The sequence below is a fragment of the Mytilus galloprovincialis genome, chromosome 5 (assembly GCF_965363235.1).
Source record: "Mytilus galloprovincialis chromosome 5, xbMytGall1.hap1.1, whole genome shotgun sequence".
NCBI classification, from domain to species: domain Eukaryota; kingdom Metazoa; phylum Mollusca; class Bivalvia; order Mytilida; family Mytilidae; genus Mytilus; species Mytilus galloprovincialis.
Genome location: NC_134842.1, coordinates 10,808,490 through 10,832,489, shown reverse-complemented (window position 1 = coordinate 10,832,489; position 24,000 = coordinate 10,808,490). Strand labels below are relative to the sequence as shown.

The 24,000-nt window shown below is 32.2% G+C and overlaps 1 protein-coding gene across 5 annotated transcripts in view; it reads left to right on the top strand.

The window, feature by feature from the left end:
* The window catches only part of LOC143075128 (cyclic nucleotide-gated channel alpha-1-like), a 48,418-nt gene that overhangs the window by 5,783 nt on the left and 18,635 nt on the right, over positions 1-24,000 (top strand). For 4 of the 5 annotated variants that reach the window (XM_076250442.1, XM_076250440.1, XM_076250441.1 and 1 more), the window contains exons 2-8: positions 6,039-7,892; positions 14,221-14,279; positions 16,889-16,950; positions 18,274-18,362; positions 19,489-19,588; positions 22,018-22,172; positions 22,549-22,635. In XM_076250442.1, coding sequence (XP_076106557.1) covers positions 6,880-7,892; positions 14,221-14,279; positions 16,889-16,950; positions 18,274-18,362; positions 19,489-19,588; positions 22,018-22,172; positions 22,549-22,635 — 1,565 coding nt within the window. In that variant the 5' untranslated portion in view covers positions 6,039-6,879. Of the gene's footprint in view, positions 1-6,038; positions 7,893-10,918; positions 10,938-14,220; positions 14,280-16,888; positions 16,951-18,273; positions 18,363-19,488; positions 19,589-22,017; positions 22,173-22,548; positions 22,636-24,000 lie in introns of those variants that run through there. The other variant, XM_076250444.1, reaches the window with a different exon arrangement.

The following is a 24,000-nucleotide window of genomic DNA, read 5'->3' as shown; positions in this document are numbered from 1 at the left end:
TTATATATGCAATGGCTTCATTTATGTACCATGTCAATGCAGGAGATTTGATTCACAGGCAATGACTTAATGAACCTTGACAATACAGAGAGTTATAACTCAAATGCAATGACTTCACGTACCACAATAATTCAGAGGTTTGGCTCATATGCAATGACTTCACATACCATGTCAATGCAGGAGGTTTGGATCACATGACTTTACTTAACGTACCATGATAATGCAGGAGTTATGACTCAAATGCAATGACTTCACGTACCATAACAATCCAGAAGTGTTTGACTGCACTAACCCATGACAACGCAAAAGGGTGGTTTACATGCAATGACTTCACCATTCATTGACAATGCAAAGTAGGTAGTGGGGGGAGGGGGTAATCGTCAGCAGACCCTCGATACTTGAAATATAAGCAAAGCTATATAAACTTTTTTTATTTTTAATTTAAATAACTTTAAATCAACATAGTTGTACCAATGTATACGTATCACCAGTCTGTTTTACCATTTAATTTAGCTTAGTTTTTTTTCTAGATTTTAACAGTTTAATTTTAGCTGTTTACAAATTCAATCGACGCTAATATTGATGATCATTTAGACTCCAATCTCCATACATGGCAAACAGTCTGCATTGGGAGAAACAATGCCTCAGAAAGTGAATTGTGTAAATTGAAATCAACAAAAATCAATGAAAAAATCTTGTTATTGTTTAATTGAATGGTTTCTTGGTTCAATATATATATTCAAATAATCGTTAATCATAGATGTGATGATAAATTTAACAGGATATAATAGACAACACAAACATCCGTTTCCTCGGATAAAAAACAAAACGAAATATCAATATATATATGGCTTTACACATGCAATATGATTTGTGGAGATGATCTCGTATTAAAAATACAGTTGATATCAGAAAAATTGAACATGCTATAAAAATTTAATTTAAACTTTCTATTTTGTATGGAAATTTCGCATGGTAGAGATTGTGATAAGCGAGTCTAAACAATATTCACAAGTCCTATGACAAGTGATATTGTTATATAACATATTTTTATAAATCTTCATTTACTAAATAATGTGAGGGTATAGAATTCTTCATAAATGGGACATGTTCAGTGTAGGGTTCAATACGCCATTTCAATTACATAATCATAATAGCATATAGTTGCACTTTTTTACAATGACATTCAATGAAGTGTGAAAACTTTAAGACATTTTACACCGATTTATTTTCTCGTTTGCAAACAGCTGCATTACATGCCTAATGTTTTTCTAACTGCATACTAGTACATGTATATGCATTCATATTTTAACATGAACCAATGCCATAAGGGAAATTCCCGTTTGCGTCGACCTCAACGACAGTCCGCCATTGTCTTATACAGGACCACAAATTATATATTAAAGTTAACGTAAGTTATTATTAAATATTGTTTACAATTCATTTCCGCTTAACATGACATTAAGTATATTGTGTTTAATTTATAGGACTGAATACTAAAACATTTCTTTTTCTTTCTATTTTCAGTCAAATCAAATTTTAAGGTTTTTGTAAGGATGAAAGTGTTATATTTTATAAGTGTTTCATATATTGAGTGTGTCATCTAAATTCTGCTCGAACTTTCTGCATGTTTATTCTTTTTCAAGCATTAGTTTTTTTATATTCAGGCAATACACATAAAAGAGAGTTTTCCAGATTAAAAGCAATATTTTCTTATGATCCTTCTATCCGTCTTCATGGTTATAATGGTTATCGATTAGTTTCGAGTAAAGACATAGAACAAACACTGTATCCTAATAGTTTTCATGATACCCCAACATTAGACCAATTCAAAATACCCTAAGCATAATGGGCCTCAACAAAATTTTTGTAAAATCACTGTTTGACCACTTTCGAGTCTATGTCGTCAAAGTTAGACAAATACTATGAAATTTGGTGATACCCAGGTACCCAGGGCAAATCCTTCGGTAAAAAGTACATCAAAAATTAGTTAGTTATAACCGTAGTATGTTTAATATTAAGAATATCAGTTTAATCATTTCTTTAAATATTCAACAATATCACGGATAGAGAGTGGTCCAATTGGCACTCATACCACATCTTCTTATATCTATGTATATTCTTTCCATACTTTTGTATACTATGTACCTCAAATGTAGATTTAACGGCTTTGATGCTTAATTTTGCGAGGTCAACGTTAGTATAGTAAACAATAGCCTATATGAACATGCAAAAACTTAACCACTATCTAAATATTGTCGTACTAAGTACACTGTAAATCCATTAGATTCATCTTTCTTGTTGATACAATACATTTTCTCGCTGTATTGAAGATCCATTGGTAGCCTTTGGGTTTTAAGTTTAAACATGTTTATTTATAGTGGATTGGGAAACAAGTGTTGCAACTTATATTAATCCTTTCCACTTTGTGGGTGCGAGTGCTGCCTTGTAGCGGCATTAGCCTGCTCTTTTTCGAAATCTACAAGGGTGTCCTTAACGTGCAAGAGATGTGGCCCTCTCTAAACACGGGTCAGTCATTTATCGTCCCCTTCTGAAGGTCTATCATCGTTTCCTCAAGACCATACTCGCAAATGGTGTCAAGGGAGAGCCAAACATTCAATTGGCTGTTTTCTGCTTTTTGGTCGGATTGTTGTCACTTTGACACATTCTCGATTTTATGAATAATGTTCAGCGATTTATATGCGGTAGTTCATTCATTGTTAACACATTCATTTCCAATGAGATTCGTTTGGAAAATTTAATAAGTTGCAAGTGAAATCACACAGAATCCGGGAACAATTTATTAACATAACGAATTTTAAATTGCAAACATGGACATGTTGCTGAGGTAATTTATATTAATCTCTAATATTAAGTCAATATTGGTGTATAAATTCAATATGAGAGAAAGAATAAACATGTTATATAAATTTCCATGTCGTATTTAAATATCTATCAATCAGAAGCCAATGATGTGTATTAGATCTCTGATTGTACATTTAAACATCTGAGGTTTGACACCTGATTAATGTTTCTGTAACCCATGAAACATACATGATTTGGCAAATTTCTAATATTTTTTTTTCATTTCTGCGTCTACGTTGATCTAAAACCAATTTCTGTCTTAATCTATCATGGTCTAATATCAGATGTTAGTTTGACTGACGGCTCATTAGGGAATTGATATGTTTTACATTTGATTAACCTTGGTTTAGTAGTTACTACTCGTGAGTAGAAATGTAACGACGTGTTCCCTCAAACATGAAATGAGTTTGTCAATGATGAATATCAGACGGTCGGGAAATATGTGTATCAGGAATTTTTAAACAAAATGTTCAGAAAAACAATAAAAACTACGAGTAAATAAGTATCATTTTTATGGTGATGCATATCTTCTTGGAAATGTCCACCATTGAAATTTTATACATTCGATTTATTTTATTTTTGAGGGGAGAAGGGGGTTACGGAGCAGTTTGAATATAAATGTTCTAGCAGGTTTATTATAACTAAAGATGAAAGTCCTTGTTTTTTTCTACGTGTTGAGTGCCTCACTATGACTTTGAGATGAAGAACAGCAATAAAAGCCCTGTTCCTTTGGTTTGTGTGTGTTGTTTTGGGCATGTAATGTTTTTGTGTTATGGATGGATATTCCACATCCTTTGTTTTTCTATTAAATGAAATTTACACCTTAATGGACGACTATGGTTGCATAATAGACCCCCTCATAGTAACCCGGCTGTACACTACGTATAACAGTGACCCATCTGCCATGTAAGGACATAATGACCATACTGAAATGCACGTAACAAAGTTACAAAACTGCACTGTACATAACATAGTAACCAAACTGCAATGCACGTGGCAATGTAACATAACTGAAGTGTATACTAGTAACCCATCTGCACTGTATGTGACATGTTAACCAAATTGAACTGTACGAGACATATATGGCTCTGTATGGACCCACGTGACAAGAATTTCGTACTGCATTACAAAATGATCCAAAATTTGTATACGGTGTTAAGTAAATTTGAAGAGGTCTATTGAAAATAGGTTTTTATTTTTTTTTCTCGAAAGAGTTCAATTGAAAATAGGTTTAAATCTTTTTCTTTTAAAAGGTGGATGTTCGGGTTTTCCAGTGAAGAAATATAATCTAGATTTTTCAAATGTCAAGCCTCGACAGGAAATATCCCCCCTCTCGCCACTCGATGATACTTATGATTACCTTAGTTGACGTGTAAAATAATTACTAAAAAATATATAGCTGTACTGTACATTAACATATTAACTCAGTTACTGTAATTCATAGTGGCTCAACTTGTGTACCATACTTCATGTAAGATAAAATTGAGAGTACAAAAAAAGTACTGTGCAATATTTGTACGATATACTAAAACAAAATGATTTGGGACAACCTTACAGCATGAAAAAAAACCAATAATCTTGTCTTTTCATATAAAACAGCGTAAGATTGTACTGATTTGAAGATTATAATCTGTTTTCCTCTTTCCATTCAGTTATCTTCAACTTGCAGCTCTTATACTTATCAAACTTCGTAACAAGAATTTTAGCCATAAGCGATTTTAAATTAACAAAAACAAATTATGTTTCAAAGACTGTTTCATATAAGAAAAATAGAATTGGCCTCATGAATCAATCAGTGAGATATACATTGTTATAGAAGTATCAGTAGGTCATATTTTGTATTCTGTTATATTACTCTATTCGTGGATTACTTAATTAGTTCTAAACTGTAGAAACGATGAGAAAACAAGTAAGAGGATTAACAAATACAGAACCAGAATGAAAATATTATATGCTATGTTGATTATAGCCAAAGATAAAGTATTGTTATATCAGTTGTAATATTAATTTGGTACATAACCTTATTGATTATGTAAGGAGTATCTAGGAGATGAAAATTGAGAAAATAAATCTTCGAAAATATTTTTAAATAGTTCCTTGCAAAATTACTAATAAGACTCTTTTAAGACATATGTTTATAAATAAACACATACGTTTCTTCAATATGACAAACTGTATAGACAAATGTATTAAAGTATGGAGACGTGGTATTATTGCTAAGACATGAGGCTTTTATTTACTTTGCAGTTTTCGAATAACGTGGATGTAAGTCACCGTATAGCCTTCAACACTGAGTGAATTTAACACAATATCTTCAACTATAAACGACCCGATGACATCGTAAGGCAATTTAAACGAGTAATTAAACGTCCTGCGTTTTAACAACGCAATAAATAAAACATTGTAAATATGACGGACAGCAACAAACGGCAAATACTAAAGTACATGCTCCTTACTTGGGACAACAGCACAACATTAATGTATGCTCCTTACTTGGGACAACAGCACAACATTAATGTATATGCTCCTTACTTGGGACAACACCACAACATTAATGTACATGCTCCTTACTTGGGACAACAGCACAACATTAAAGTGCATGCTCCTTACTTGGGACAACAGCACAACATTAATGTAAAAATCATTTAGAAATGTTTTAACTCCTCAGATTAGCAAGTGGCACAAACAAAACCTAACATTAATGCAAAACATACAAACTAAATTATCATGTATCAAAGACTGTTTCTAGAGTCAATTTAAATTTTACTTGTACTCTTATCACAAATCAATATATATATATACTTTTACAATAACAAGAGTACCGGGAGCTACTAAAATCTAGTTAAACCTCATAAATAAATAATGTTCTCTCAGACTAAATATATGTAGTTCTATGGCCTTGGTATCATCTTTGATAAATGTTTATAGTCGTTGTGGATGACCTGACGGACTACTATTGCCCTAAACGTTACTATTGAGTATTGCCCTGAACGTAAACGTTTTAGATATCGATATTTACTTTCAATATTTCCTCCGGGATATTAGTCAAATATATTAATTATAAAACTATAGTTGTAGGTTTGATTTTTCCCTTCTTCTGATTGAGATAGATATTATCTTATATATATGTTGTTTGTTTCACGGACATTGATCATGTTTTCTTTCTATTTCAGCCAAACAAATAGTCCCCTTGTGATCAGCAAAATTCGTTTTGAAGAATAAATGAGGAGTGAAATAATCTTCCTACACTTGTAAAGGAAAATATCTTCGATCTATGACAACTGAAAGGGAGAATTATATCAATGTTTATCTATATATGTTACTAAACGTTTACCCACGAGATAATTGGTTGTCCGGAGCTGTAACATACTGACTTGTGTGACTATATCGGTTTCTACAGAGGATATCATATTACTATTCCTCATGCATGCTAGGCAACAATATTAGCTGTTATATACTAACACTTGTGTAAATTGGAATACTGTTGACGTTTCAAATTAAAACATATTGGATAACATCACACTTCTCAAAGATAATTTCATGTTTCAAATTAAAAAAATATTGGATAATATCACCTTCTCAAAGATGTTCATAAATTATGACTCGTGACGGATTTAATTAAAGCTTTCAATCTTCTAACGTGTGAAGTACCCGTGGAATTAATATTACAGAGATATGGAGGATGGGAGTTATCATTTTTCTGTCAGCAGAAGTTTCGTGCCTTTGTTGATAGAAAAGAAATACAAACTTTATTGAATATTTAGTCCTGAGGAGGAATTTCATCTTCTTTTAATATTCTTCGTGAAAAGATTTATTGGAAAATCACATGATTAAATAGATATCATCGAAAACAAATTGAACAATTTTAACCACCGTTATTAGTAATTTGTATAATCTGTAAAAAAAAATCATGAAAGTTATCAAAGATATACGGTAAGCCGATTACAGTTTATTATTCTAAAAGTAAAAAGGTGCAAAGCTTTCTCACGAGCTGTATTCCCGCAAAATCTTACCATGTCAATAAATTCAGATGAGGATCAGAAGTCTGCGGACATTGAGTTACAAACAGTTGGTCAACAGAAAGTAAGGATAGAAAATGGAAACGTCCCGAAAGACCAAACGCATTCGGACTCGGAATCGCCGAACAACAGTTTCTCATTAAAACAAAGAAAGCAAACAAAATGGACTAGCGTTCGTCATGTGATTCAAGCGGCAAATGTCGTAAAAAAGCCAATGAGTGCAAAGAAAAAAGGATCTCTTAGTCGACAGGATTCTTTTCTGAAGAAATTTTCTACGCGACAGCATTATAAAACTGACTCGGAAGAATCTGTTGACTCGGACGATGAGATGCCGGGCGTTGTGTATGTACATAACGATGTGACTGTATTCAAGCCGGACGGTTCGCCGATGTTCTACTGGTTACTTATAGTCACCATTGCTGTGTTGTATAACCTATGGACGTGTATAGTTAGACAAGCTTTCCGTGAACTACAGTACGACCATAAGTATATGTGGATAACGTTTGATATTGTTAGTGATCTAATATACATTCTAGACATTGTGGCTCAACTACGTACGGGATATTTAGAGCAAGGATTAATGGTGCTGGATGGCGTAAAGTTAGCTAAAAGATATATACGTTCTAACTATTTCAAAGTAGACATAATTACTTTATTACCGTTTGACTTTATACAATTTGCCGTTGGTTGGCAACCATTGCTGAGATTCCCACGATTTCTTAAAGTGCATAGGTCACTTCGATTTTTATATATGTTAGAGACAAGAACGGCATATCCAAATTTTGTGCGCGTTGCGAATTTAACGCACATGCTATTCCTTGGGTGTCATTGGTTTGCCGCGTTTTATTTTATGATTTCTGAAGCTGAAGGTTTTCACAGTGAATGGTCATATCCACAGCCATCAGGAAGTCACCAAGCCTTGACCCGGAAGTATTTAGCGTCTCTGTTTTGGTCTACTTTAACCTTGACTACTATTGGCGATTTACCGCCACCGGAAACAAACTGGGAGTAAGTAATATACATGTACTATGTTTTCTTATATTAGATAAAATTCAAATTTAAAATAGTCAACAATCCACGAAAAACAAATTGGTACATGTTTTATAAGACACTTAATGGAAGAAATTAGCGGGGTAAATGTGCACTAAATAGTCGGGAAAATGGATTTACTAAAAATTAAAACTGTTTCAGCGATCATGTCGGAAAATAATATAAGATGGTCAAATGGATGATTTAAAATGACATGTCAAAAGCCGATATGTCATGCAATGAAATTACTCCAGTATACACAACAAAAAAACCAAACCCTATTAATTTACCCTGACAACCTTTTTTTTCTTCATTAATTTTCAATATAAACAATAAGATAGTATAGAGTCCTCTTGCTATCATTTTTCATAATGTTCTAACAGAAGCCCGCTCCAAGGTCGCTATTTACATGTTCTATTAACGCAACTGTAATCAGCAACACTGGACACATATGGTCAGAGTTGAATTATAGCACAATTAATCAATCGGTCAACATACCCGAGGAAACTGAAATAAGCTTGAATAAGAAATCCAATATCTTCCGTCTTGTTTGGATCTATAACTTGTGTATGACACTGTGACATGTCAAAGATTTTCGATATGGGACTTAATATTTTATATTTATACTGAATAGATGCACAGACCAAAACTGTGTAATAAAATATATTTTCATTTAAAATCTGTATACGAATTCAAATCGGATTATCTAGAAATATTTTGCATTATCAAAGTCATATAATCACTTTTGTACATCTTTTTTCCTCATAGAAATGTATCGTTTAAGTAATTGGATTACGTTGTTTCTTTGACGGTTACGTAGTAATGCTGTTATAATTTAATACAACATTTTAATTTATTATATCTACCTTTTTAATACTTCGCACGAGAAAGGATTTAACATACAAATAACTTTTAAATTAGTTTTATTACGCTTTATAATATCAACTTGTTATATATACATGTACAGATGTTGAAATTTAAGTTCATAATTCTACTATTGTGGTTTACATTTTTTTTTAATTGTTCATTGCACGTTCATAGAAAAGAGAAATCTTCTGCTAATTTTTAAAAGTATTTATTTAGATATTACATACATTAAGGGCGTTAGTCCGAAAAGGTCTCTGGAATGGGTGTAACTTATTGACACCAATATACTTTTGAAATTGCAGAATGATGGTTTTCAATAATTTAGGAGGGTCCTCCATTTTTTATCAATTTTTATTAAAAAACATGATAAAATACAGGGTATGCTATTTTATTCCACGACATCTTGGTTGAATAAATACATAACGATATTCTACTGCAACCTTGCGTCGACGTGTTTTAAAAGATATATAAGAGGTTAAGAAGTCACTTGGTCTAAGGTCAAGGTCTTATATCATATTACGCTTTATTTAAAACGATATTATGAGAAATAAATCATATCTTAAGTAAGCAACACAAAATGATTTTCAATCAGGCTTCTTGTATACATATGAGCAAGCCTGGAGTATCTGAGAATGTGGTGGAAATTAGCTTGGTCACAGAAGTATTATATAACTTTCTTTTCTATATTTTGAGAATTTGGTGTTGATGGCACATTTTAAACAGTTTCTGCATGTTTAATTTGTTTTCATTGTTTTATACTCGTAATTACATCGTTTATGTGAACGATGTCAACGTTGACCAAAAACTGTAAGAAACAAATGGATTAAACGACTACGCGCGTAATCGTTTACATCGTTTAGGTTAGAAACAAATGCGCTCTTAGTCTGAGGGCTTAATACAATGTATATTGTATTAGACACTCGGACTCTGTGTTGTTGACCTCTGGTTGTCCTTGATTTATTTATCACGTGGGTTGATATATAATTGACGGTTAGATATTCATATACCATCAAATTGATATTACAGTTCGCAGTGATTCTCAAAATACGATTTTTACATTCTCTGAAATGCAGGCGGAGCAGTTCTGTAAATTTTCTAACGCTTTTCTAGAAGCAAACTGGGAAGTTCGTAGACCTTTCAACAATTTATTTTCTGTACTCAATACCTTATTGTACTTTCATTGTGAATAATATTAAATGCATTGTCATGTCACTCTTAATAATTAACCGTATTTCCTCATCATAATATTATTTTGCATTTAATATCAACTAACAAAACCGCAGACAATTGACATAACATTCTTGATTGAATAAAATTATAACTTAGTTTACCTGTTAGAAAAATTCCGTCTGAGTATTTAAATGTCCTTTATATTGTTTGGAAGATAGCGTGTCAGTTAAAAATAATGCAGCTGCAGTAATTTTATAAACACCAAAATGTCGTTAAATGAAATTGAATACCCTGCATTTCTATATTCTGTTAACTCCTAATAGTGCCTCATTTGAACCGTTATCTGATTGTAGCATTATAGTACATTCATGGGGCAAATATCCTATGAAAGAAAAATACGCAAACCATATTTATCTTTCTTAATTTTGATTTTTTTGAATTTTTTTCCTATTCACTTTCTATGTTTTCATTGTTGTTCTTGAGTTTTCTAATTCTATGTTGTGTCTTGTGTACTTTTAGTTGTCTGTTTGTCTTTTGTTTATTTTTAGCAAGGTTTTAAAGGAATAGTTTTACACTAGTAATTTTATGGGACCTTTATAGCTTGCTGTTCGGTGTGAGCCTAGGTTCCGTGTTGAAGACTGTGTTGAAGACCGTACCTTGACCTATAATGGTTTACTTTTATAAATTGTGACTCATCGGCACTCATACCACATCTTCATATATCTATTTAACCAAAGAGCAGACGAAGACTGAGAAATAGGCCAATATATGCCTCATCTCAAACATAAGTTAAACTACAGTCTAGACAGACGTGAATAAATGCAGAGATTATCAAAGTTCTGCTGACATCACCAAATTTCTCAAAGGACACGCGAACACGGAAAAAAATGACAAAATCACAGACTTTGGATTGATGAATCCATTAAAATGTCGCGAGGGAAACTTCTCCTTTAAACTATTATTCCCTCAATAATTGGAATAAAAGAGGTAAAGCGAAAAAAAAATCGCAAAATAAAAATCTGTTCCGAAAAAACCGCACTCCATTCAATGGTATATAGTCATAATAGACATAAAAATCAATACAGTAATACAAATAGAACTAGTACTCTATCCAAGAACGGTCAACGTTACTGAAGGCTAAGATAATACTATCCTCTACTAATACAATAATGATATCTTTATAAAAAAAAAACAAATGTGGTTTGATTGACAATGAGACAACTCTCCACAAGAGACCAAAATAACACAGAAATTAACAACTATCGTACGGCCTTCAACAATGAGTAAAGCCCATACCGCATAGTCAGCTATAAAAGGCACCGAAATGACAATGTAGAACAATTCAAACGAGAAAACTAACGGCCTAACTTATGTACAAAAGTTGAACGAAAAACCCATATGTAACACATAAACAAACGACAACCACTGAATTACAGGCTCCTGACTTGGGACAGGCACATACATACAGAATGTGGCGGGGTTAAACAATTTAGCGGGATCACAACCCTCTCCCTCACCTGGGACAGTGGTATAACAGTACTACATAAGAACGAACTATAAACATTAGTTAAAAAAGGATTTACTCATCAGATGGACAAAACAAAAATACAAGTGGACGTGGCTTTGTTCATAGATTTTATTTTAAATGTAATCTAGAACCTTAATTATTTTGCGTTTTTTTTTCTTTCTAAATCAGACAGTTGGTTTTCATTTTTAAATTGTTTCGCATTTTGTTCTCCCGTTACCGTTGATGGCTCAATACATTTACTTGACTTTGCTCATTGCTGAAGGCTATATCTTTGGTATTTTCCTTTATCAGCATAACTTTAATTATTATATATCAAAGAGGAACAAACTTGTAGTCGGGTACTCTGAAATTATTTAGCTTTAAATAAAGAATTGTTTGTGTGAAATGATCTTTTAAAAGTCCATGTACTTATGATATGTTATGAACGGTTATCAATACCAAAATTAAAACAAAATATTCTGAAAACGATGTCTTTTAAATTTCTTGCAGGTTTTCAAGTAACCTAAATACTTTGGTCGTTATATTCCGCTGATCTACGATTACTTCATCCTCGTCGGAGAGAATGATTACGGGGAGGGACTAAATTATTCAGAATAATCTAAAGTCTTGTATGATTCTAATAGCACAAAGGTCTTTATTTTCTATCAGAAATTAAGCCAAAGAAACCGTTTTTCTCGCATATACCACCCGTAGGGGTTTATTGATATGCTAGTAACCAAATGTATCTTTGTTTGCAAAGTTAATCATTATTCTACTTAAACCACTATGCCAATTTGGAACAATATTTGGATACAAATATCTGAATTGTCTTTTTTTTATAAACAGTTATATACATACATATATATTTTTGTCAATTGACCAACATGATTGCCAATAATAAGAATGAATAGGCTTGACCTCGACTGAATATAGAGTAATACATCATAAATCTTAATCAAATTGTTGGTAATTAATAGATAACCAATTGCAACAAAACATTATATAAAATATAAATCTTTTTGATTGATCGCGTCTGCAATGGCTTACAAACATGGTTTATTTCTCAGCTCATTTATGTGGGTTTTTTTTTAGCGATGTGAGCAAATGCTCCGTGTTGAAGGCCGTACTTGATTTGGTTTTTACATATTGTGACTTGTATGGAGATTTGTCTCATTGGCGTCAAAGTACCCCGTAATGCTGTTTTGTTTTTCTTCATTTGTTAGACGTATACGTATGTATATATACATTAAATCAGCTACTAGATAGAAAACATAACATTGCAAAGTTATTATTTATTGTAAGCATAAGATCTCACGCGAGTGACGGGGAACTATACAGGAAAATGGCTGTTCGATCAAGAAATACGTTCGTGTTCTAACGAATAGCAAATCTTACACTGGAAAACATGAAGCTGCATTATATAGGTTATTTTCTATAAATTGAAACCTCTGTGTCAGATTGCTTTAAAACTTGCTAAGTATCTAATGCAAACCAGACTTATGAATCAATGTTTTAAATTTGATCTTTGTTTTCTTTCGGCTCTGTAGAATAAGTTTCATTGCTTTTCATCCTTTTAAGATGTAATGAAAGTCTATATTTGTCAGTTTGTTTTCCGCCCTTTCAGTAATGCATGAAATATCTATTTTACATGGCTTGCAATTTGAAGCCTTGATATTACATAATACAATTTTTTGTCTCACTAAAACTCATTACTTCTTGATTATTCTAAAACTATAGTCTATACAATTGGTCTCCAAATATATAGATAATATCAGACTTGTCAATTAATGCATACACTGCAGTCTGCATTCCTATATTTAAGGAATGACTATAGTATTTTTTTCTTTCTATGAAAAACTAACATAAAATGTGGTGCACACGAGTTATTTAAAGGTGTGCAGAACATTTTAAAGATAATTTCGAATAGATAGAAAAAAAGTACAGTCAATTCATAACTTTCATTTCTCGGAAACTGATTTGTACAATATCAGGTTCAAACATCTTCTATATGGTCGGGTTGATGTCTTTTTGACACATTCCCCATTTCCATTCTCAATATTGATTTTATTTATCTATTTAAGACAATTATATTGGTTTATACAATATTTGGTTTAGCAATCGTCTGGTTATGCATTGTCATTTTTTCCCTTCAGTTATCTCTTGTTACAGTACTCTATTTTATTTATCTGCATGTTTTAATGATATTGTTGATTATATATAATAAGTTCATTACCCTGTTCAAACAGGTGTTTTTTTGTTTACTTTGTTTGTGCATGTATGGATGCATGCATGGTATATGTATATAGGTGGGTTTTTTTGTTTACTTTGTTTGTGCATGTATGGATGCATGCATGGTATATGTAGGTGGGTTTTTTTAAATATATTTTCTTCTTGTGTTTCTTTTGTTGCTTCACTTTGTTTTGTTTTATAGTTTAACTTATTTCTTTTTACAGTATACTGATTTCCAGGAACCTGATGTTCAGAGGTTGTCGTTAGTTGATGCGGTTCATAAGACTTAGTGTTTCTCGTTTCTAATTTTTTGTTGGTTTTCCCTTTTGAATTGTTTTACACATGTCCTTTTGTGGCCCTTTATAACTTGTTATTCGGTGTAAACCATGACTCCGTGTTAAAAGCCGTACGTTGACATATAATGGTTTCTTTTTACGAATTGTGACTTGGAATGGCTTCATTAGCATCCATACCACATCTTCTTATATCTATATAATGTATTTTAAAATTTACTTTAAATATTTTGTTTTTCAGGTACCTGTTTGTGATTGGTAGTTATCTCATTGGTGTGTTTATATTTGCTACAATTGTAGGTAAGTAGACAAAATAAAATGGCAATGCTGAAAACTAGATGACGGGAGCATACTGAAATGGACATGAAGTATATTGATCTAATAGAGCTTTCTTACAAATTGACGAAAGGTACGTACGCATAACGAATCATACGTAAGACTCGTTTTAGGGATCCTTTATTTTGACATATCTAAATAATAGTCATGGAACCTCAGACAGACCATTACCCTACATGCATCGACATTTTTCCCGATATATAGGACATATAGGATTTCGGGACGTACGATAGGTTAACATATAATACCACCAGGTGGAAGGAGATAACTCTATAAAATATCCTAAATATAGGGAATTCAGAAGAAAAAAAATGCCCCTAAAAACAAAAAAATAAAACCCTTAAGCTGGGGTCACACATTCACGATTTTTACTGCCGTCCTTGACAGGACCGTTCCCGATTAAAATTTGTCAAAAGTATGATCAAGATCCTGTGAATCGTGGATGTAAATTCAAACTTCAATTAAAATTTGTAAAAAAATTGATCACAATTCATTTCACATTACTATTTCAAAACAATGCAGCATTATTGTTTTGCAAATCTCGATATTTCACGTTAACAATTTGCTGAAAGTGTAATATAAAAAATAAAAACAAATGTGAATCTTGTCGTTAAATTTAAACTAACGTACCTCAATAATGCCATTAAAATTTTAATCATGAAACTCGTGCTTAAAATATTCCCGCGGAAATTTGTGTACCCGTGGTTTACGTAAGTAACGTATCGGACGTAAGTGTATTTGACACAATTTTTTTTTGTTTTCTTATATCAAAAGCGTGTATTATAATTTGCGATATGCTTATTTTTGAAAGATAAATTTGATCCAGGAAAGAACGCTGTTTTACCGGATAAAGTAAAGACTTTAAATTGTTATTGTGGAAATCAAATACGTGCTCCCTTTACGTTCGTTCGTACCTTTCGTCATTTTGTACGAAATCTCTATTAAGTCAATGACTGACTACTGATCTTGGTCAAAAGAAAATAACCAACAAAAAAACATAAAACATTCCGGAAAACAATAATTTCAGAAAGAAAAAAATAACAATTTTGGATAGGGCTTACTTATTAAAAAAAAACGTCGTTTTACTCTAACACTTCGTGACTCTCGTGACATTTAAAAACCGGGTTATAATTCACATTCGGTATTATAGGGAAATACGACACAATGAACCGGTCTATGTACAAAGCAGAGTATCCTCATATTATGTAAAGGTCACCATGGGGAGATGAATGGTATCAGTAGTTGTAAAACAATTTTAAATGTGATGATTCAACACAAAAAAATTAAAGAATGCTATACATAGATTTTTATATTATGAGTAAACATTTTACCGTCTCTTTCCCGCGATCTTGACTTATTAACTAAAAGGGTCTGTAGTGATTATGAAATTCTTTAATAGCTTATTAGAATTTAGAATAGAAATGGGGAACATTTTAAAGCGACAACAATCTGACCAAAGAGCAAATAACAACCGAATGTCATCAATGGGTTTAAAACGCAGCGAGAAAATTCTGCCTTTAGTAGTTTGGACCTGTATAAAGAAAATGCATATATCTTTTGTATCTTATATATGACATGAAGACTCACATAAAATGTACTAGGTTTAATTTTTTTCTGAAGTAAAAACAGTTGTCAATACATGTATGACAAGTTGAAGATATAGCCTTCTTGATTATATTATCTCTCGAGAATTATTCACGTTTCTAACATGATATTGTAAAAAAATGTGATTGTTTAAGGCTATTTTCCACACGCCTAACCATGCCAATCATAGCTTTACAATGTCAAGCATACGACGTAACGGTGCAAATAGTTGACGGAAATAAAATCTTCAGACTTGATATGGAATAACTTCTGACAAAATGTAAACTCCAGTATTGCCTCTTATTTGTCTTTAAAATAGAAAGTGAGAATGAAACTATCTTATGGCTTCTTTTTATGCCCCACCTACGATAGTAGAGGGGCATTATGTTTTCTGGTCTGTGCGTCCGTCCGTCCGTCTGTCCCGCTTCAGGTTAAAGTTTTTGGTCAAGGTAGTTTTTGATGAAGTGTAAGTCCAATTGACTTCAAACTTAGTACACATGTCCCCTATGATATGATCTTTCTAATTTTAATGCCAAATTAGAGTTTTTACCCCAATTTTACGGTCCACTGAACATGGAAAATGATAGTGGGGCATTCGTGTACTGAGGACACATTCTTGTTTACATATATTCTGATGCCTTTGCATGATTTCAGGTATTGAAAATAAGAATAAAAACAATCTATTCAATATAAAAAATGTGCACTGCCTTGTCACTTTGCAACAATACTAGTGTTTTATGAATTATGGTAACCAATTGTGTCCTTTTGCGAAGAACATTTAGTAAAATGAATTGAAAGTTCTCTCGATATTTTTTCTGTGAAACATAAAAAATATCTGTAGTACACCTTCTATAATTGACTAACAAAGGTACATTAATGGCATTATTGGTATTCAATGTTTGATATATGTTGTGTCATTTTATAGTCAGAAGAGTAGACTGCAATATCAAGTTTGAATGATGTAAAATTGATATCAATGACTTTTTCAGGACAAGTTGGTAATGTGATTACGAACAGGAATGCCAGTCGACTTGAATTTGAACGACTCTTGGTACGTTATAATGATTAGCTGATGTCGTATTGACAACTAATAATCTACAAATCTATCGCTAATTGAAAATATGTAGATGTAATTACGATTCTGTATTTGGAGGGAATAAATATTTGTTTACTTGATTTTACAGACGCGTTGGAGTGTCAGAGGGTGATATACACTCGATCAAAATTCTATAATATTAAACAACCTTAAGGTCGCAATGTAATATTTGTTTAGAATAGAAATAATTTTCGTATGTCAAACACTTAACGAAATGATATTGATGATAATTTTCTTATTTGCTAAGATGATATTTTTTTAACTTTTGTGGAACAGAATTGACAGCGTCTCTATAGAAAACAATTTTCTTCTTTGCTAAGATGTTTTTTTCTAACTTTTGCTATAAAGAATTGACAGCGTCTCTATAATAAACAATTTTCTTCTTTTCTAAGATGTTTTTTTCTATGAAGAACCGACAGCGTCACTATTGAAAACATCTTAAGCTATGATATAAGATAGGTTGGATTTATCTTGCAATAAATAAAAACCTACATCAACAATCCCCTATAGAAAATCAAATATCATCAGACAACATAAGGCCTCAGTCAAAGGACAAATTAGACACGTGTCTATAGCATATGGCTGGTTTTAAATCTTCCAGCGTCTAGACGAATTCAACAAACGCAAAAAAAAAACTGCTATCAAAAACACAAATGAAAATATTCAACTGTAATACCGTGTTGAACAATATACAATATGTCACATATATAACAAAAAATCATCGTAGAAATCTCATTACAATCTTGTAATATTTCATTTAGTATGATGATTAGGCACCGAGAAAAATTATTATTGTTTTGCAAACTTTAGAAAATGATTTAATGTAATCATCAATAGTTTGCAACACAGATTCTTAAAGATTGATTGCAAATATGTTGCATACAGTTTTGCACCCGCACCTGAATTTCTTTGAGAAATTTTCTCCAATTTTCCATATTTCAAAGCTAAATGATATGGTATTAAATTAGTGTCAATGAGACAACTCTCAATCCAAGTCGCGATTTGTAAAGTCTTTTTTCAAGGAAAGGTTAAAAAGAAGTGTACCATTTTGTTATGCTAGATCTTTGGAGCTTGTCACAAACATGAAAATACCTATGGAGACTGTTTCAATTTCATTCATGATGCTGTTTAAAAAGATCCTTTTTTCCCATTAAATTTTTTTGATAGCTTGAGCTAATAGCCAATTCTTTATTGAGGTTTTGATTCATTTTAAGAATACATAATACCACAAATACACCATAGATATTTAAAACATTTTTGTATAACATCGAATTACAGGACGGAGCCAAGCTTTATATGCGGATGCACAATGTACCCCCACCTGTACAGAGAAGAGTCCAGCGATGGTATGACTATGTATGGACAAGGTAACATTCTAATATTAAATTTGGGTGCCCTCTAACATGTTTAACCAAGCAACATTCTGCAAGTATGTGCCTGTCCCATGTCATGAGCTTGTAAATCAGTGGTTTTCGTTTGTTTTGATTTTCGTTCATTATTTTGTACATACACTATGCCGTTAGTTTTCTCGTGTGTTTTTTTTAAACATTTGCCATATGGAGCCAGGCCTTATATTGAAGTTATATGTCTAACTATGTGGTAAGGGCTTTGATCATTTTGGAAGGCAGTACTTTGATCTATAGTTGTTATGTCATTTTGGTCTCTTTTGAAGAGTTTTATTGGCAATTATACCACATCTTCTTTCTTATAATATTACCATCAAAGCGATAGTATGACTATATATGGACAAGGTAACATACTTATATGACCCTCAATATAGATCTCTTCATCTACGATTACTATACAGCCCTTCAAATTAGAAAAAAAAATCGAAATTGTGAGAAAGGAATGTTTGATACGGTGAAACATAGAGAAACATTTTGTGTAAGGCAAAATTGAATGCAAAAAAATAAGCCAGGGTGTTACTCATTCGTACTATTTTGAAAATTCCGGAATCACAGAGTGCCATTTTTCAATAATATACCATATACTAGTCTGTTTTTTCTCGGGATTTATTCCTACCCAAAGTTTTTACAAATTCAGAGCTTCGCGGTTTCGATTGTAGATTTGTTATAGTGAAATAAGCCACCCCAAAAATGCTACCATTGTCACCTATACAATTATTATTACTTTTTAAATATCTTCACAACAGAGATATTTTATATTTCTTTGAAAATGTATCAAACATCATTCATATGAAAGGACGTTTAGCTGCGAAAACGATTCCATTGTCCACATGAGATAAACATGTTAGTGAGCGCTAATACGTTTTTCTGTTAGCGAGATATAAAAAACGGTAAAATGTTTATCAGAAAGGACTGAACAAACTAGATACAATTTGCGTGTGCGCCACATGTGTTCTTGTTAAATCAAAACATGGTACAAAAATGAAAAGGGGCATTTACATGAACTGGCGCCAGACAAAGTAGGAATAGTAGTACTTAGTCTAGTAGTATTGTAGTGATTATAAGTGGAAATGCTTTTTTATTTTAGAGGAAGAATGACTGGTTCCGACATTAATTCTCTGGGACTCTTGCCGGATAAACTTAAAACAGAACTAGCAATACATGTCAACTTAGAAACACTTAAAAAGGTAAAGTTAATTAAGTAGGGTAAGATGAGTTTGTTACACAACTAAACCGTTTTATCATGTATACTACATTGGATATTATTACGTAAAGTCATTGTTAATAGTTCTTTAATGTTCGCGTGCTGTCGATTAGTTGTAGTTGTGAATTTTTGTTATCCAACAAAACATAAAACACTTGAGATTGTGGGATCTGTCAAAACAAAAGGATTGATGTGAATATCCTCTGAAAACATCAATTGGCTATTTGTAAAGAGCCTTTTCCTGAATTATGTAATTACTCAATCAAATCTTATTTATAATAAATCTGCAAATATATGACTTAAAGTTAACAAGCACCTGATCACAGGTTTCACATATATATACTTCTCTGTATTTGGTGATGCGAATAAAGATAGCAGTTATACTAGCTGTGCACTTGTTCGCTAGTATTTTATTTTCTTCTGTTAATTTTGTGAAGCAGTATTCAAATGTGCGGAGTTGTAGTATATGTACATGACTGTACATTTGAGAGTTGAAATACTCTTCACTGCATTCCCTTCTTAAATGAATTTAGAACCTTAACATGAGGATTGAAACTGTGATGCATTATAACACGTATACGGATTTTTACAATATCTCATTTCACGTGAAATGCTTCTTTGTCTGCAATTCCTTGTGCATCTTCTAAGCTGTAAAAAAAAGACAGCAATTGATTGCATATTCAAATAAAGGTGTCGAAACTAGAATTTAATTCATCACTTGTTGGTCATTGTTTTTCATATTTGATGTCGTATTAAAGGCTACTTAACACATTTGATTTGTTTCAACTTTTCTGCTTTTTTCATAATTACTGTAATAGTTCTTCCATTATTCAGGATCATTTGTTGAATTGTTTAGACTGGCTTAACTCTACCGTTCCATAATTTTTACAAATCTATTTTCAAGAAAACGGATGACTTATCCTATTTTTTAAAAGAGCAAAATGAGAGACGGCGTGAAAACGTCTGGCTTTTCAAATTATAGCAAACACATGGATTAATTCTATTTTCTACGAAATCACGATGAGCACTCATTAGAATCAAATAAGCAATCTGTTTTAATTTAATATAATTTCAAACTCGTTTCATCCTATCACTGTTCAATTGGCCGATAATAGTTTTATGCAAATTGATTGGTGCAAATAAATTGAGAGAAAGAGCCACCGATAACAAATCCATTAATATCCTTAATTTTCTAATACTTCGTGAACTGCGTCTCTTTTAGGTAAATTTAACCTAAAAAACATTTCGACTTGTATTGCATTTGTTAAATATCTGAAGGGTGCGTTTTAAATTCTAAATTCTAACATGCCATCTATTCGATTAAACCAACTGATTCACGTAGGACATTCAGAATTATAATAACAATAAGACATCAACAACTTATAAAACAGTTAACGACTGAGCACACTGGCTTCCTCTAACAAAAACAAAAACAGTAGCCGCCACGAAATGGACATACGTGCTGATAGTGGTATTAAATACCATAAATCAACCAAACTTTTTTTTGAAATAAATGAAGCATACACACAAAACATATGACAGACGCGACATATTCGCGACTTGCATACAATTTTTTCTTCAAATTAGAATCTGTACATTGGATGCATAGTTTTATGTATACGAGTTATGAAACGTTAGGTCTAGATTTAAGCTTGTCAACTCAGATTGGAGTAAACACTGCTGCCACATGCATGGTTCAAACTCACAACCTCATTGTGTTTGTTACCAACATAGTCCATCTTCAATTTTACAGAAACAAAAAACTGTTATCTTTAACTTGTAATCAAAGTTCACGATACAGTTGTATTTTCACTATCGATTTGTATTTATAGATTATTGCAAATTAAGCATACACAATACACTCCGATTGAATTTTCTGATTTTGTTTTACTAAAACGCATAAGACAATGTGACGCATCACTTGTGGTTAAATGACCTTACACGCATCGTTTGATTACTTCTATGATACGATTTCTCTATTTTAGTCCAGGATTACAAATGGTGATTGGTTCACACCTTGCTTTGGTCGTTCAGGATTATAATACAAATGGTGATTGGTTCACACCTTGCTTTTGTCGTTCTAGTGAATAAAAGAGGGTCGAAAGATAGCTGAAGGACAGTCAAACTCAAAAATAGAAAATAAACTGCCAACGCCATGGCTAAAAAGGGAAAAAGACAAACAGATAAATTATAGTACACAAGACACAACATGTTAAATAGGGACTAATGTACACAAAAATATTATTATGTTGTGTCTGTCCTTCAAACGACACTGCACTACACTAATGCTTGTAAATTATTGAATTTCCTTTTTAAATGCATATAAATGAGAGTGTATATATCACCTTTTACAGCTGTTGTGAAATCAAAAAGGAGTTTATTTAAGTTTTATAGTTATCCATCATTTTACAGGTAACAATATTCAATGAGTGCCAGCCAGAGTTTCTTCATGACCTTGTCCTGAAAATGAAAGCGTACATATTTACCCCTGGTGATTTGATTTGTCGGAGAGGTGAAGTTGCGAGGGAAATGTTCATTATTGCAGACGGGGTTGTGGAAATCATAAGGTAAAATGGAACAATCGAAATCACGCACACATAAATAATTATTAATCGTTTCTTCTGTTGATTTTTTAGGAAATATACCTTCATCAGCTTAGAAACAACTTCCAGCAAGAACGTCAGTTCTGCACTCATTTATAGCTGTAATCAACTTCTGTAAATACCGAAACAGTTTTAAAAATTCTTCTATATTTTCCGTTTTCATCGTTTGAACTTTATTCATTATATTCATTTTATAAAGGTAAAGTTGTATATTTGAAAAAAAAGTAAAACATTTAAATCTTTGTCATAAAATAACAAATGATTTAGCTATATATAACTAACATGACAAACTTTTATCTGCATGAATTAAGTAATTGATGTCAAATTTCTTCTTTTATAGTGAAAGTGGAAACATATTGACACAAATGAGTACCGGAAATTTCTTTGGTGAAATAGGAATATTAAATCTAGATGGAGGTATTAACAGGTAAACTAAGAAATAAGAAATTCACATTAAAACTTTATTAATAGACCAATAGAATTGAGCCTTGATTTTCATTACAGTTATTGTTCATTTTACTTGTCTCTGTAAATACATTACTCTGAGACTCCTGCATGTTCACACCAATCCGACTCCAGTAACGAATGTGTGTTCCTAGCACAAAACTGCTTCTATAAAGTTATGAGAAAGAACCACTGAAATCGACGCTACATCTGATGTGTGTGCACCATACATACTTATATTGTTATCAGTAAATTGACATCAAACTAAATAGTCTTGTTATATTCCTAATATATGCAAATTCATGGCTCTACAATCTGTCGTCATCTTTATTGTGGCATTACACAAGATCATGTATTTCTTGGACTGTTGATGATGTCGTTTTTACACTAAATCCATTGGATTTCGGATGTGTACTGATAAATATTGAAGTCTTATATACGTGTTTTTATTTGTTGTTATTGGTTGTGAACTAGCTGTAAGTTACTGTGAATACTCTCAGGTATTTACTAAGTGTTTTGTTTTTTGTCGTTGGAATGTACAAATACCACGTCCAAACGGTGTTTTTATGCCCCACCTACGATAGTAGAGGGCATTATGTTTTCTGGTCTGTGCCTCCGTTCGTCCGTCCGGTTAAAGTTTTTGGTCGAGGTAGTTTTTGATGAAGCTGAAGTCCAGTCAACTTGAAACTTAATACACATGTTCCCCATGACATGATCTTTCTAATTTTAATGCCAAATTATAGTTTTGGCCCCAATTTCATGGTCCACTGAACATAGAAAAAGATTGATAGTGCAAAGTTCAGGTTAAAGTTTTTGGTCAAGGTAGTTTTTGATGAAGTTAAAGTTACATCAACTTGAGACTTAGTACACATGTTCCCTATGATATGATCTTTTTAATTTTAATTCCAAATTAAAGTTTTGACCCCAATTTCACGGTCCACTGAACATAGGAAATGATAGTGGGAGTGGGGCATCAATGTACTATGGACACATTCTTGTTTTAAATGTGTTCTTTCTCTTCTCTGTTTTGTATTAGGGATCTCAATCAGTTTACTGTGGATTCATTTATTTTCGTGGGTATCAATTTTCGTGGATAGAGAAAAAAAGACGTTTCGTGGTATACGTAAATTCGTGGATCGCTGATTACAACAACAACAAAAATACATACGTAATTCGTGGATTTCTTTTTGATTTAGGAGATCATATAACATCCTTGGTTCGATCAATAATAAAACAAAACAAAAAAGAAGGAATTCATTGAAAAAGTTTTGAATTGTCAAAATCCTCGCTTAACTGGTCATTCTAGGTTAAAGTGTTCATTGATAACTTCGATTACAATAATGGGCAG